The sequence below is a fragment of the Semicossyphus pulcher genome, unplaced genomic scaffold, assembly GCF_022749685.1.
Source record: "Semicossyphus pulcher isolate SPU_LCO1_2020_fin unplaced genomic scaffold, fSemPul1.0.p SCAF_14, whole genome shotgun sequence".
Classification (NCBI taxonomy): Eukaryota; Metazoa; Chordata; class Actinopteri; order Labriformes; family Labridae; genus Semicossyphus; species Semicossyphus pulcher.
This window is the reverse complement of record NW_027211648.1, coordinates 17083656-17098240: the sequence shown is the minus strand read 5'-3', so window position 1 is coordinate 17098240 and position 14585 is coordinate 17083656. Positions and strand designations below refer to the sequence as shown.

The 14585-nt window shown below is 44.7% G+C and overlaps 2 protein-coding genes across 2 annotated transcripts in view; one reads left to right on the top strand and one right to left on the bottom strand.

The window, feature by feature from the left end:
• The first annotated feature begins 1215 nt into the window (after positions 1 to 1215).
• Positions 1216 to 11884, top strand: tgfb3 (transforming growth factor, beta 3). Its single transcript, XM_069661300.1, has 7 exons — positions 1216 to 1973; positions 5998 to 6161; positions 7456 to 7585; positions 7718 to 7825; positions 9998 to 10154; positions 10696 to 10849; positions 10941 to 11884. Exons 1-7 carry the CDS (start codon positions 1628 to 1630, stop codon positions 11097 to 11099), a joined length of 1218 nt encoding a protein of 405 aa, XP_069517401.1. The 5' UTR covers positions 1216 to 1627; the 3' UTR covers positions 11100 to 11884.
• The window catches only part of ttll5 (tubulin tyrosine ligase-like family, member 5), a 51303-nt gene continuing 48509 nt past the window's right edge, over positions 11792 to 14585 (bottom strand). The window contains exon 31 of the mRNA XM_069661298.1: positions 11792 to 14113. Within this exon, the coding sequence (XP_069517399.1) occupies positions 14061 to 14113 (53 nt within the window). The 3' untranslated portion in view covers positions 11792 to 14060. The remainder of the gene's footprint in view (positions 14114 to 14585) is intronic.

Sequence of the window (14585 nt, the reverse complement as noted above, 5' to 3'; positions counted from 1 at the left end):
TTTGGTTGCTAGTGTGCTAGCACGAGAGCAGCGTCTCCCTGGATATCACCAAGCGTCACGCTCTCCATGGCAACGCCAATAAGAAGAGAAGTGCGCGTTCCCGTCAGTCACTGTGAAGTCGCGAAAATAATTAATAAATACACGGTCAATACAGATAGTATATGTTACAATTTAAGTATAACGCCAGACAGCACAAAGGGATGATATGTTTATATTCTTTCTTTCTCAGTCTCATGAGGTAGGACACCAATCTGAATAAAGACATAAGGGAAAAATACTTGAACATCTAAGACTTTGGTCACTTGTTTCCTCAAATTAGGAAGCTTGTGGCTGCAGTTGCGTTCAAAGGGCGGGCCAAACAAACAGTCAGAATTGGGTCAGTAAAATGATGAGGACAGGCTCTGGGGAATAGTACAACAATGATGTCATGTTAACATCAGAGTCAGAGATTGTCTTTCACCAAACAAACAGCATATCCCACAACTCCCTCGTCCCTAATCAACAAGAATCCCCTGATTTTATCTCATCTGCTGCAGTGGCCTGACAGTAAGCACATGCCGCAGCAGTTTGAGAAAGGAAATACAAAGTGGGACTTGAAGTTTTCCTTGACGTCCGCTAGATGTCGCTGTTGTGCATCTTTTACTTGACTGAGGAGCAGCTGAACGGTAGCAGCAACCGGAGTATCACAGCTGCTGGCTGGGCTCACTGTGCATTTTTGGAATCCCTTTTGTTAACTTTGGCCTTCAATCTGCGTTTGATTTTCTTATAACATTTTATTTTGAAATAGGTCTTACTGTCCAAAAACTAGTGCATTATAAAACAATTTCTAAATGACCCTCCCAGACAGGATAAAGTATTTTATAGATGGATATTAATGAGCACCGAGCAACAAAAAAAGGCTTACTTGTCGTCTTATTCATGAAATACAAATTACATTTATCCTCTGTATCAGTAAAAATGACAGAAAACATTTTTTCCCTCGATAGATAAGTAAACACGAGGGGGTTCTTAATTTATTCGTGAACCACTCTTTCGTAATCACACATGTCCCTATATTACGCACGTTTTCTAAAGTTTTTAGATAAAGTATTATTAAGATTAGGACCGCTTTCATTGTCCGAATTAAGTCTATGAATTGCTGCCCCTCCCTCGTAAACGTCACAGCTCGTGGCTATAAAGTGCAAGTGAGAGTGGAAAGCGTTTGAGTGTGTTTGAGGCAGGACTGCAGGGAGGCGGCACAGAGGCGCACTGACTCCACACGCGCAAGTGGATGGAAAGAGCTCAATGCAATGGAGAAAGTGAACCGCGGTGCAGAGATCGGTACCCAGTAAACTCAAGAAAGCGAGAGGAGATGTTTGCAAGAGACAAGGGGGAATGAAGAGTAGGACAAAGAGTTTTAATGAAGAGTTGAGATTATTTTCCAAAATGGCACGGATTTGCTCCACCGCAAATGCGCATTTTGCAAAGATGACATAGCACTTGAGAAAATGGGAATCCTCCAGGAACAGAACTTACTCACGACCTGAATGAAAAGAGAAAAAGGGATTCTATTCAAATCGGGATTTTAGTTTTGTTTTGTCTTCTTTTACTTGACAAGCCTCGGTTGTGAGTGAACGCAGAGTGAAATATGAATCTGGGCAAAGCACTTCTGTTTTTCCTCCTCTCAAATTGTGTGACAATGACTCTGTCGCTGTCCACTTGCACCACCGTGGACATCGACCACATCAAGAAAAAGAGAGTAGAGGCGGTCCGGGGACAGATTCTCAGTAAACTCCGGCTGACCAGCCCGCCTCAGACAACAGGTCCGAGTCAAGTGCCGTTTCAGGTTCTGGCCCTTTATAACAGCACCAAGGAGCTCATTGAGGAGCTGGGCAGAGACAGGCAGCAGAGTTGTGGACAGGATAACACGGAGACTGAGTACTATGCCAAAGAGATTTACAAGTTCAACATGCTCAGTGGGCCGCCGGAAAACAGTAAGTATATTGTTAACGATCATGGTTATTCAAGTGCTTCTTTTGCACCTTCGCAGATCAAGGCAACAAACAAACGGCTATGTTCTAGATAAAAAGTCAATATGTGCAGATTTTACGCACAGGCGCGTCTGTGCGTAAAAGGAGAGGGCAAAGTAAACAGTCTAATTGGAATGAGCACCATTCCTCATACATACCTCACACCAAAGCCATGGGAACTCCAGCCTAAGTCTGACACATTCCTAAGCAGGGAAAATTCTCAGGCAGTTAAGTCTACTATTTATTGCCAACTGCAATACCTCATTTCCATTTTCTGGCCGTGTGTTACCCAATATTTTTCATCCACTGTTACGACTCTCACTTCTATTTCCCCTCTTCTGCTCTCTAGTAGCTCAGTGTTATGATCTAATTCCCTTGTTCATCCATATTGGTATTTCCTGTATAAACTATGGTCCATTGATTGTTCCAGAAATCAGATACAGAAGCTGACCGAGCAGCAGATTCTCCAGAGAAAGTCCCTTTTTAAGTGGGAGACTTGGATCTGTGCCCATGCACGGTCAGAGCCCGGTTATGGTGGATTGGTGGTGGTGTTACCATTTTCAAATCAACAGGTGTTTATGCTGCGCTGTGACACAAAGCAGAGCCTCTGCTGGTTCCCTGCATTAGCCCTGAATCAAATCCATTTCACGAGTCCGACCAAGTGCTCCTGACATTCAAAAATACACAGCTCGAGGTTTATCCGCTGGTCAGAGGTAGCCGGAGCTCCCAAAACAAACAGAGGTCTAAGGAGTGGGATCAGTGATGGCCAGGTGCCCAGGACACATCATGCCGGCCTCATGTAGGATATACTGTAGGTGATAATAAAGGAAATTAACATAACCTCCTATTGGCAACACTTGGTGCACCAAACAGCTTATCCAAGGAGGGTATAAAACAAATTAACAGAAGCTGCCAACATACATTAATTTGCACTTTTCTCAGCCTTTCCATTATGTAATTTTAAAGAGAGCAGTGCATGTTGCAGTATGTACATAATGTCTGTCACCTCTGTAATTTTGCAGCGTAGTTCATTTTCATTCCGGCTGGATATAATGAGTTTTACATTCACAGTTTTTGGAAGGTGGGAGTGTTTGGGAATATCGTCAAGTTTAGCTTTTTTTTTCATCCAGAGTTAAACAGTTAAACAGAAACTTTTCTTTCCACTTGCTCCAGACTACTTTTTCTCAGACACTACTACTAATACAAATCAAAGAATTAGCCATTTAAGACTGGATGAGGCATAACGGCGACTGGGCAGCAATCGATCTCCCACTTCTGGTGCATTAGGAGGTCATCATAAATCAAGTGCTGTTGAAGAAATGGGATAACGGCCTAATTGAACTGAGGCATGACCTTTGGCACAATAACATTTTGAGGACCTGCTGATGCTTAAATTAGAACGGTGGTGCTGTGCACACTGAGGCAAAAACTTCAAGCCAATCATTGACTCAGTGTTGGGTCAGTAGAAACCTGTGCTGAGGACAGCGGGGTATCTGATATATGGGAGAGTAGAAAGATGATGTCATCTGAGCAAACAGAGACAGAGGTCTCTGGCCTGCTCCCAGAGAAACAGCATCCCCCCCTCCCCGGATACAACTCCCACGCCTTGACCATTTCTTGCTTCCTCATCTTTAATCAAGTGGAAAAAAGTTGTTTTTCTTCAGAGCAGAGCTGCATCCCATTATCTCATCTGCTGCAGTGACCTGTCACGGTCGATGTCTGGCCCAGAAGGAAGTAGAGAGATGAGACTCCTTTCTCATACAAAAGCAGCATTTGAAATCTGTATTCTTAAACAAAACAGCAGCAGAATGTAAGATACTTTTATTTAACTTGATTATAGAGCAGTCAAGCTTCCACAGAGTTTTCTGCTGCCCTTTAGAAGACTTAGACGTCTCTGCAGCTGGCCTGCACCTGCTGCCTTATGCTTCCTATTTCCTTTGTTTACCTCGTCAAAGCACTGGAGAGACTGACATCACAGACAATCCTCGGGGCAAGAGGGCAGAAAGAGGTGATTCCTGAGAGTTTGTTTTTTTTAAACCAGGGAGTTTCTGTGTCATGAGAGGAAAGGGATCCCAGATGCAGGAGGAGGGTGAGCGTTTGTCTGGGTGCAAGGTGTGGTGAGTGGCGTTTGGGCGAGGCACTTTATGGGAAGCTTTACAACAGAGCTATTCCAACGTCTGCCCCCAGAATTTACTGTACAAATTTGTCTCTAAATTGCTCGTTTAAAAAGTAATCTAGGTTCAAACTAATTAAGAGATTCATTTGGAATAATTTTGTTATCAAGGATTTCATATGCGACTATAAAGAAACTTTTGCAGACGTGTTAATGAGATAAACAAAATTCTCTATTCAAAATCCCATATAAAAACAGGGTAATTTAAGTAAACCAGCAGTCATAACGGTAGATGTATGTTGTTTACAACCATAATGCTTACATTGTATACATTTATTATAGTAAATTAATTTGGCTGATATTGAACACAAAAAACTTCTTTCCCTCTCAGTAGATTTTCCAGTAGAAATAAGAGTTTACAGGTGAGACAATTAGTCTTAATAGCTCTCATCTAAAAGTGGTGGGGGTCATAAATGTATGTCTTTTTAATTGTGCAAGCAATCCCCTCCACTTACCAACATGGAACAAATTACCTCTCAGACCCTTGGCAAAAATAAGCCATAATGTGAAATCCACCTAAAACCATTGCAATGGGAAAAATGAGGTCATCCAAAAAGGAAACCAAAGACTTGATTAGAATTTCAAATCTCCCCTCGTAGTGGGGCTTTCCACCTTCTGTGGGGGAGGCAGAGGGGGTGGGGGAGGTTTGAGACGGAGCAGTGAGTGAGGGGAGGAGAGGGCTACTGAGGTTTCCTCCTTATAGATTGTGTGGAAACACTGGACAGATATCTGGCCGGGGATGAATGCTGAAAAGGTCGCCTAAAAATAGGGAAAGTTGAAAAAAGGAACTTAGTGGAAATATCAGATAATGACTGGGATGACTGAAATAGGATTATGGGTCAAATGAAGTACAGATACTCGGAGATGTGCAAGGTTTCTTTTGCACGACACAGAAACAACGGATACTCTGAGTTTCCATTTGTCCCCAAACAGCTCGAGGTGCAAATCAGCTAAAGGTGCAGTGCCCCTTTCAACCAGCAGCACATATGAAGCCTGCTTATAAAGCTCAAACTCGGGGTAATAAATTAGCCATGGCTTGGCTGTAAATGACTGTTTCCACTTGGCCCGTAAAAAGTTTGCTATGTGCTTGTTTTGCTCGACACTGCATGTGCTCGGCCTGTTAAATTAATAAACTGTTCAATGGTATTATGATATAAAAGAGAGGGGACAGGAAGCTTTTCAGATAGCATCACAATGTGGCCATTTGTTACGCAGACTCTGCCAAAGGTCAGCGCACAATCACACATACATGACACATACAGTTGTACTTAGCGGCATTGATAGTGTCCCCCTCCGCAGTTGTTTCTCAGGTATTGTTCTGCTCCAGCACGTGAGCCCACATGTTCCTCTCGGGTCCAGGGAATTCTTGGCGGCTGTCCGAGTCCTCTGAGCACCTGTTGGGCTCACGAGCTGGAGGGAGCAGGGGGGGGGGGGGCGCTGCTGTCCCACGGCAGCCTGCTCCTCCACCACATGGGACATTTGGTTTTCATTTCATGACTTCAACTTGTTGCTAACTTGGACCGCACAAAGCACAAGCAGATGGTTAGCGGTAATGGCCAATGTCCCTCTGGAATGACCTAGAAATAGTCAGAAGTAGTAAAAGCTTTTCATCTGTAAACAACATAAAGGTGAAGAGGGAAATCTTCTGTAAAAAGCTCATCAATAATCAGAAGGTAAACATGTCCTCCTCTGTAATGATGTCAGTAGAAATACACACAATGAGGTAACAGATGGATTAGGGCTAAAGGAATTCTCACAGACAATTAGAGCTCCAGTATAAGCTATTTAATTACATAATTTCCTCTTTACCTGCAGATGACCTCCCCTACTGCCCAAAGGGTATCACCTCCAAGGTATTCCGCTTCAACGTCTCGACCATGGAGAAGAACTCCACAAACTTGTTCCGGGCCGAGTTTAGAGCCCTGAGGATCAACAACCACAACGCCAAGAAAAACGAGCAGAGGATTGAGCTCTACCAGGTGTGTGAACTGACCGTTCGTTTCCACTGTTAGCCGAGCGCAGGGGGGTAATGTGCTCGATTTCCCTCCAAAGGCCTGTGTAGGTCAGCGAGAGGGATGAAAACATTTATATTAGGGTGTCCAAATCCCTCTCTCCCCCTTTCATGCGCTGATCATTATTCCATGTGCGTACAGTCAAATGGATTCCACATTAGGACGGATTTAAGAGCTTGCACAGCCGTCTTGAAGAAACCCTAGATTACCATTCGGCCATTCCTTCTTTCTCAGCTGTCAATCTCAGCAGTTGTCCATCCTTGTTAGATCAAGTAAGGTGTTTTGCTTTCAACAGGGGGGTTTATGGATCCGCGCTTGTGTTTTTGTGTTTATGAGCATTTTTTTGTGAAGTGTGTTAAAGCAAGCATCTGTTAGATGTCTGTGTGTGTGTGGGATGGCAAGGACGGAATTTTTTTCTATTCGGTTTCCTCATTAATCTCCCGTGAGAGACTAGGAGTAATGATCAGGTTCCAACATTTCCTGCCAGGGAGACAAGCGTCTCCGGACTGCATACCGCCTCTGAGGCAAGGCTCTGGCCAGCCCTGAATACAGACTGTCAGGCCCTCTAAGATTGTTTCCAGGGGCCTAGGAGGAGATAGAGGCAGGGTCACCCACCGGGGGGAGTAAATGGAGCCGCTCTCTCGCTCGCCCCCACACTTTTCAGGCTGGAGCTGATTGGCAAAGGGCTGACGCTGGCGGTCCTCTGGCCCCTCGTTCCCACAGGAAGCCAGATTAGATCCTGACAATGTTCAGGAACCTGGTTATCCATGGCACTGCTGTGGAGCTAAGTGCTCATACCAACCACCCAAACACACACATTTTGAACTACTGATAAACACCTTTGTTCAGAGAGGTGCTGATGGAGATAGGAATGTTTTTTTGTGTCTCGACATGGTGATACAGATATGACAAGAACGCCCGCAGAGATACCTGCAACGCTGCTTTATTTCCTAACTACATGACTCTTCTTCTTAGAGCCCGGCTAAAGTCAAAGTTTGAACCGCTGATGTGAAGGACGGCCAGGTTCTCATTGGCAGGAGGGTAACACGCAGGCATTAACTTGCAAAATGGGGATATCAACACAGGGAGTCACTTTTTCCATGAGGAGTAGACATTTGGCCCAAGGCATCCTGGAGAGTCTGGCTCAGACAGACAGCTCTGGTTCTGTGTGTGTGTGTGTGTGTGTGTGTGTGTGTCTGTGTGTGTGTGTGTAAAAGAAAGAGTTTATGCAGCTGGGTCACATTTTCATCTTTCCTCACAGATCCTCCAGAAAGACGACCCCAAAGCCAAACAGCGGTACATCGGGGGCAAGAACGTCCTGACCAAGGGAACGCCTGAGTGGGTCTCCTTTGATGTGACGGAGACAGTGAGGGAGTGGCTGATGTATCGACGTGAGTGCGACACCTCTAAGTTTCAGTGTATCTCACCTTATTACATATCCCTTTAAAGAGCACGGGGTACTTCTGAAATGAGGGAGAAATGTCAGCGCTTCACATCTTTTTGCTCTTGTTTCCCCCCTTCAGAGACCAATCTCGGCCTGGAGATCAGCGTGCATTGTCCCTGCCACACTTTCAGGCCTAATGGTGACATCATCGAGAACGCCAATGAGGTGCTGGAGGTCAAGTTCAAAGGTGAGACTGCATTTGGTATGTTCTTATTTCTCTTAAAGTAAGAAACATCTTCCCAAAATAAATCTCCTTTAAATATCTTGCATCTCCATTGCCTAGATTAATGTAATGTTCCCTGCTGTCATCCCCATTCAGAAGACTCAAGAATTCTGCTTTACTGATTAAACTTGAAGAGCCTATCTTTCTCTAAATCTGGCCAGTTGTTCTGGCTTTCAGCATTTGTTGTGTCATGTCGTCTCTAAAGCCAGACTGTGGTCACTGAGTCTGTATTTGGTCTGGATGTCTCTCTGCTCACAGTGAAGAGATTTTCTGCCAGTTTGTATTCACAGATAACATTTACCTCTGTTTGATTTGTCTAATGTTCCCGATAGGCATCTCGTGTTTGTTGGAATATTTGGTTTATTCGGATTAGCGGTGTTGAGGCAGCGCTTGTTTTAGGATGATTTGCATTAGCGGGGCTCAGGTCCTTGTATAAACTGTTACACAGAGGAGTTTGTTTTGGGTTCAAGTTTTAGCTTATAGTGTCTGTTTCAAATGTTTCCATAATGTCATAATTATTTTTACTTTTAATCGTTTTATTATTAGTTATTTCTAGTAAGGGTGGCGCAACAGTGCCTCTACAGCAGTGGTTCTCAAAGTGATAATTATAATGAATTTATAATACTATTTAATATTGTGCTGTATCATTAAAAACTGCACGTTTTTTTTGCGCCAATGAAACAAGCATATTGTGTCCATTCCTCCCACCCACGTCTGATGTGATTGTGACACATCAAGTCAATCTGTCATGAATCACTCAACTCACTCAGGTCGCAGCGAACCGTTCCTGCAGCCGCTTAGCTTGGCTTATTAGCCAGCTAGCTAGCTTGCGCGCATGGAGAAATATTTGAAATATCGTCAAGTAATGCTAAGCCAAAACTAGCTAAATTTAAAAAATATGACGACAGGTATATAGAGTTTGGATTTTATTGAGAACAGTGACGGGAGACCAAAATGCGTCATGTGTCTTCGGGTGCTAGCAGACAAAGCTATGAAGCCAGCCAAGCTAAAGCGACATCTGATTACAAAGCACCTGCAATATCAGGACAACATAAAATATTTTTTCCGTCGGAAGATCGAGACATACACCCGGCAGAAAACACATGGTGAATCTGGCCACAACTTCAGAGAAAGCACAGAAGGCTTCTTATTTGGTGGCTCAATGGATTGCTAAAGCTAAGAAGCCACACACAATTGCACAAGAGTTGGACTTACAGCGGCAGTCGAAAAGTTATGCTTGGGACAGAGTAAAAATGTACAATACAAACAGTTCCAATGGCTTCTAAGAGTGCAAATGGTAGTAAGCATATGCTTAATTGGTGTTGCGATGATGAGGGGATCCTTGGAAAATGTTCCTGGGGTCCCTGGCCCCAAAAAGTTTGAGAACCCCTGCTCTGCAGGACACCCCCTCTAGTGTTGGCAGGATGGACTTGTACTTCTAAAAAAGGAAGATTTGATGAATGTCCAAATACTTTAGACTTACCAGGCCTTTTGTTTTTTTTTCATTTAAGTCATTGTGGAGGGTCTGTTCTTGTGCAATGCTTCCTGGGATGGATGAGAATCTGGTTATTATACAATAACACACACAATACTCTCCTTATTTTGAGTGCGGTCTCCAAAAAATAGTTCCCTTTCATCTACATGTTCCTGCGGTCTTTTTGGTAAGATAATGTGTTTCCTTTCTAAGAGGAAGAGCGAGACACAGCGCATGGGAACACAATCGATCTGGTATCTCACTTAGCACCGGGGCCCTCGGTCCTGGGAACACTCTCGACTGGCTCGGCCACGAGGAATGTGCTGCCACGGCGCTCAGACGCTTGGCCCCGAATTAAAGAGAGGCGTACACATCCACCAAGCATCATCTCTCCTGAGATATCCACTGCTTTAACTATCAGGGGCAGATTGGATGAGCAGACGTAGGCCCAGGGGGGATGAGTGGAGGGAAGGAGGAAGTTAGGGACCTGTGTTAAAAAAGGAGAAGGATGAAAAGTGAGCCAGAGATGAGGAAAGTCCAGTCTGGATATTACTGTAAAAGTTACAGTGGAAGCCACTGAAGTCAGCTACTGAAGCATGGACATCTTTACGATTCCCAACAAATCTTTGTGTCCTCCAGACTAAACTGAATTGCTCCTGCAGATATGGAAGCAGACTATGACGATCAGAGCCGTGTGAAGAAACAAAAGGAGCAGCTGTACCCTCACCTCATCCTCATGATGCTGCCTCCTCACAGGCTCGATGCCCAGTCCTCCTCCCGCAGGCGCAAGCGGGCACTTGACACCAATTACTGCTTCAAGTAAGACACACTTTCTCATTATGTAATACACTGCTTGGATTGCTGATTGCCTGAATTCCTCTTGATGCACCTGCACACTGTGCCAATAAAAATGGCCGCTATTACCGTCTTGCGGGCAGGGGGGTGTATTGTAATTGTACACAAGCCAAGGCAACATGAAATGGAAATATCAGCTGTCACGTCTCAAAATAGATGACATAGCAGAGGAATACATGGGCACAGCTTGTTAATCGCCTTGACGAGCATGACAGAGGTATTAGCCGCGACAAGTCCGGATCTGTCTCGGTGCTAGCAAGCCTTACCTCCTCTTCCGCGGCGTCTCCTCAGCCTGGATTCCCTCTGTCAGGCTGACAGGCAGCACCAAAGACACCTGGGCGGACTCCAGGAGGGAAAATAAGGGCACACCTAAGAGTGGAATTTATGAACGTCTCTCTCATCTCCGGCTGTGAGGCCATAGGGAGGAAAATGTATACAGCACTTAAAATATTGTGTTATCTGCGAAATGAAGTGTGTAATCCTTTCTGTCTTCTCTTGTCTGCAGCAATTATGAGGAGAACTGCTGTGTGCGACCACTATATATTAACTTCCGGCAGGATTTGGGGTGGAGGTGGATCCATCAGCCTGAAGGGTACTACGCTAACTTCTGCTCTGGTCCATGTCCTTACCTTCGCAGCGCAGACACCACCCACAGCTCGGTGAGACGAAGCACCAAAACATGTCAAAGTCATTAATCCGTGAAGAGACTTGGTTGCTTATCTGTACCTTCTTCTGCTGTTTCCTCCACAGCTGCTGAGCCTGTACAACACTTTGAACCCCGAAGCATCCGCCTCACCCTGTTGTGTTCCTCAGGACCTGGAGCCCCTCACCATCCTCTACTACGTGGGACGCTCCCCGAAAGTCGAGCAGCTCTCCAACATGGTCGTCAAGTCCTGCAAGTGCAGCTAGACATCAGGGCTTTAAGGCCCCCCCCCCCCCCCGCCCCGGCGAGAGACATGGGATGTGACTGCTCCCAGCACTACTCAGGAGCGGGTATGAGGGGTTTAGAGGGGGGTCCAGCAGTGCTTCCAGCCATTGCCCGAGCTCTCTTGAAAAAAAATACAAAAGAAGCAGTCCACCAAATCTGCTCACAATCATCAACTCGTCAAACACCACTTCACTGACGGCGCTCGCAGACCCATCAGACCTCCTCAGCAATCGCCTTATGTCTCATGTTTCTCCATATTCCAGCATTCAGAGCACGTTTTCAATGGAAGCGGACAGATGCATAATCCAACAATGACCACTGCATTCCTAAGGACATAAAGTTATTGAACTGGACTCAGCATGATGGACACACATCAGAGATGGAGAGATCCCACCCCCCGACCTGACACACACAGGGCACCTTCAAATGCCCGAGCTGGAAACTGACTCTGTGCACGCCGCAGCTCCCGACACTGTTCATTCAGGATTGAATGCTATTGAATAAAAAAATGACCGTAGAAAAAAAAAAAGAAAACATGCTGGAAACCAACCTTTATTTCAAAGTAGTATTTCCATGGTTATGTTTACCTCCGTGATACAACACGAGAGGGATTCCAGGGATCGTTTTGTTTTAAAGTGAAGCCTTTCTGTTGTATGAGACGATGTATGTCACTAAGTGAACACTTAACTAGATCACGAACTGTAAATGTTTTTCTTATTACTCTTGGAAACACCTTTTTTTTTAATTAAAAAATGGACAGTTGGAATCGTTCTGTTTTGTTCATTAAGTCTTTTTTAATGAGTAATAAGGTACATGTCAATCAAAGGCCAGTGATTGTTCACCGCACATGCTTTACACTACTGACATGATCAGCCAAAAAATATCACATTTCCATGCATGTGTGTTGTAAACAATCAGCAACAAAATGACTGTAAACAACTCTGTATCACCACAGGACGATATACACATTGATTTTGACTGTACTGTTGGATATTTGTAAAACAGCATGCACTGGCTTCAACAGTAGCAAATCCACAACGTGACGTGTAACATCAATCAAAGACAACAAAAAAGTTCAAGTGTATTAAAACCAGTTGTGTTGTACTGCATTTAAAACTACAATGTGTGCAAAATCACACTGATAATCATCGGTTGATATGACAAAGACATGCGAGAAGTTCAAGTATTGAAGTCATCATAAACATACTGAATGTACTGATATATAACAGAGATGATTTATTCTATTAACAAACCCTGAGTGAACTCGCTGTATGGTCCCAAGCAACAAGAAATCCACAACATATTATATATTATTCTGCTGGTGCAGCTTTAACCTTCACTGTAGGAGAGGCCATTAAAAACCACAAGTCCTTTTAGTTTAGCTTTGAGCTACAGATGTGGCCGAAAAGCCTTTGGGTGGACAGTAAATAAATACTGACTTTATAACAATAATATACCTAATAATATTAATACATTTGGTCCATCCATGGAAAACAACATCAACATCTCAACAGGAAAAACAACAAGCCAACTTTTTTCTTTATATAAAATTTCCTGGCGACAGTGCTACATCATCCTTGTTAGGGGTGGGACAAAATATCCATACGGCAATATATCATCGTCCTGACTTCATCCATTATCTTTTCCGCTTAGCCTGTTCAGTGGTCGCAGGGGGGCTGGAGCCTATCCCAGCTGTCATTGGGCGAGACGCGGGGTTCACCCTGGACTGATCGCCAGTCAATCACAGAGCCGACACATAGAGACAGAAAACCTTTCACGCTCACAAACACACCTACGGGCAATTTTAGAGTCACCAATGAGCCTAACGAGCATGTCTTGGACTGTGGGAGGAAGCCGGATGACCCGGAGGGAACCCACGCACGCACGGGGAGAACTCCACACAGAAAGGCCCACTTCGACTCGAACCAGGAACCTTCCAGCTGTGAGGCAACAGCGCTAACCATTGCACCCTCCTGACTCGTGTAATACAATTACTGATAGGCTGGTGCAAAATATCGATATTTTCATTTACAAATATGTAGCACGCTCTAAACAGATTTCCCTGCCATTTGGACTCACTGCATCACTACTTCATGACTCCCCACGTTGGCGCTTGTGACATGAATGAGGTTACGCGAATGGAGATTAATTGGCGGAAGTTAATCAGATATCGTGATGTATCATTCATTATATAATTGTCTAGCAATATAAGAATTATCGCAGAATCACTGTATAGTGATATTATCGTTATCGTGGGCCACATATCGCGTATCGTGAGTTTCCCTGCAATTCCCACCCCTAGTCCTGGTAAACAGGGAACAAGGATGAAGCTCTAACAATCAATAATTCACTATTTTTAAGCCTATAGGGAAAACTTTAAATACTACCTCTGCAATACTTACCAAAACCCCCATCCCACCTGTTTGTGTAACATTTCAAAATAAAGACTCTATGTGAATGGCTCTTGGTGCACATGCCGCTGCATGAGCAGAGAATAAAATGATATATCCTGTAGTTAAAATGCCTCAGGGGCTTAAAGAAGCATCTGCTGAAGGCTATCTGTCAGTGAAATCTTTCTGTGGCATCAGTAGCACGGAGAGAATGAGGGCGGACAACTGTTGGTACATAGGCTGTGTGTAACCAAAGGGGAGGAGTGGAGAGAAGAGGGGGGGGCAGGGAGCTGAAAAGGCCAACTGATGTTGAGCTGCGCAACAAAATCCCAACCTGCGTCAAAGCTTGGCATTCCTGGCGTCGCACACTCTCCTCTCGCATGTCTGTAGCTGTATCGCAGAGGAGTTAATAGAGCCCTGTTCGATGTCTGGCATGCTTTCATCTGCGTCTGTTGTCCTTTCCCAGAATACACCTCTGCGGAGATGCGGTTACATGCAGAGACACCTGTCAGGCCGGCAGAGGGGCAGGGTGCGCCTCTGGTCGCTTTCGTGTCATCTGTGAGCGGGCTCCTGGGTTTGGAAGAGCTTTTGGTACACAGAGAGACCTGGGGAGAGACAGATGGAAGAGAACTGAATAAAGAAAGGTGGAGCGTGTTTCCAATCGACATGAAAGAATTCTACTTCAAAGTTGATCTTTTTCATTATTCCTGGTAGTTACCGGCAGATCTGCTCATTCATCTCAGCGCTTTAAGCCTTTTGTCCGGCTGTCCCCTCCCTCCTCATCCCGACCCAGTCATCCAGTAGAAAAAAGCATTCCACGTACAGTTCGAGCTGCCGTGTTTGTGCTCCCAAACAGTATTCCCTTTCATTCCCTCTCTGCGCACTCTGTTTATTTTGGTGCTCTTTTACACCGTGGGGCCTGAGTGAGCCGGAGAACGAAAACATCGCGCTGACTTCCAATCCGATGACATGACCGCTGGAAGCAGCTTCCTCTCGAAGAAAGATAAAGGGACAATATTCTCTCTGACACATCACACTCTGAATGACACTGGGTTAGAGGAAATGATGTCAGCAGTT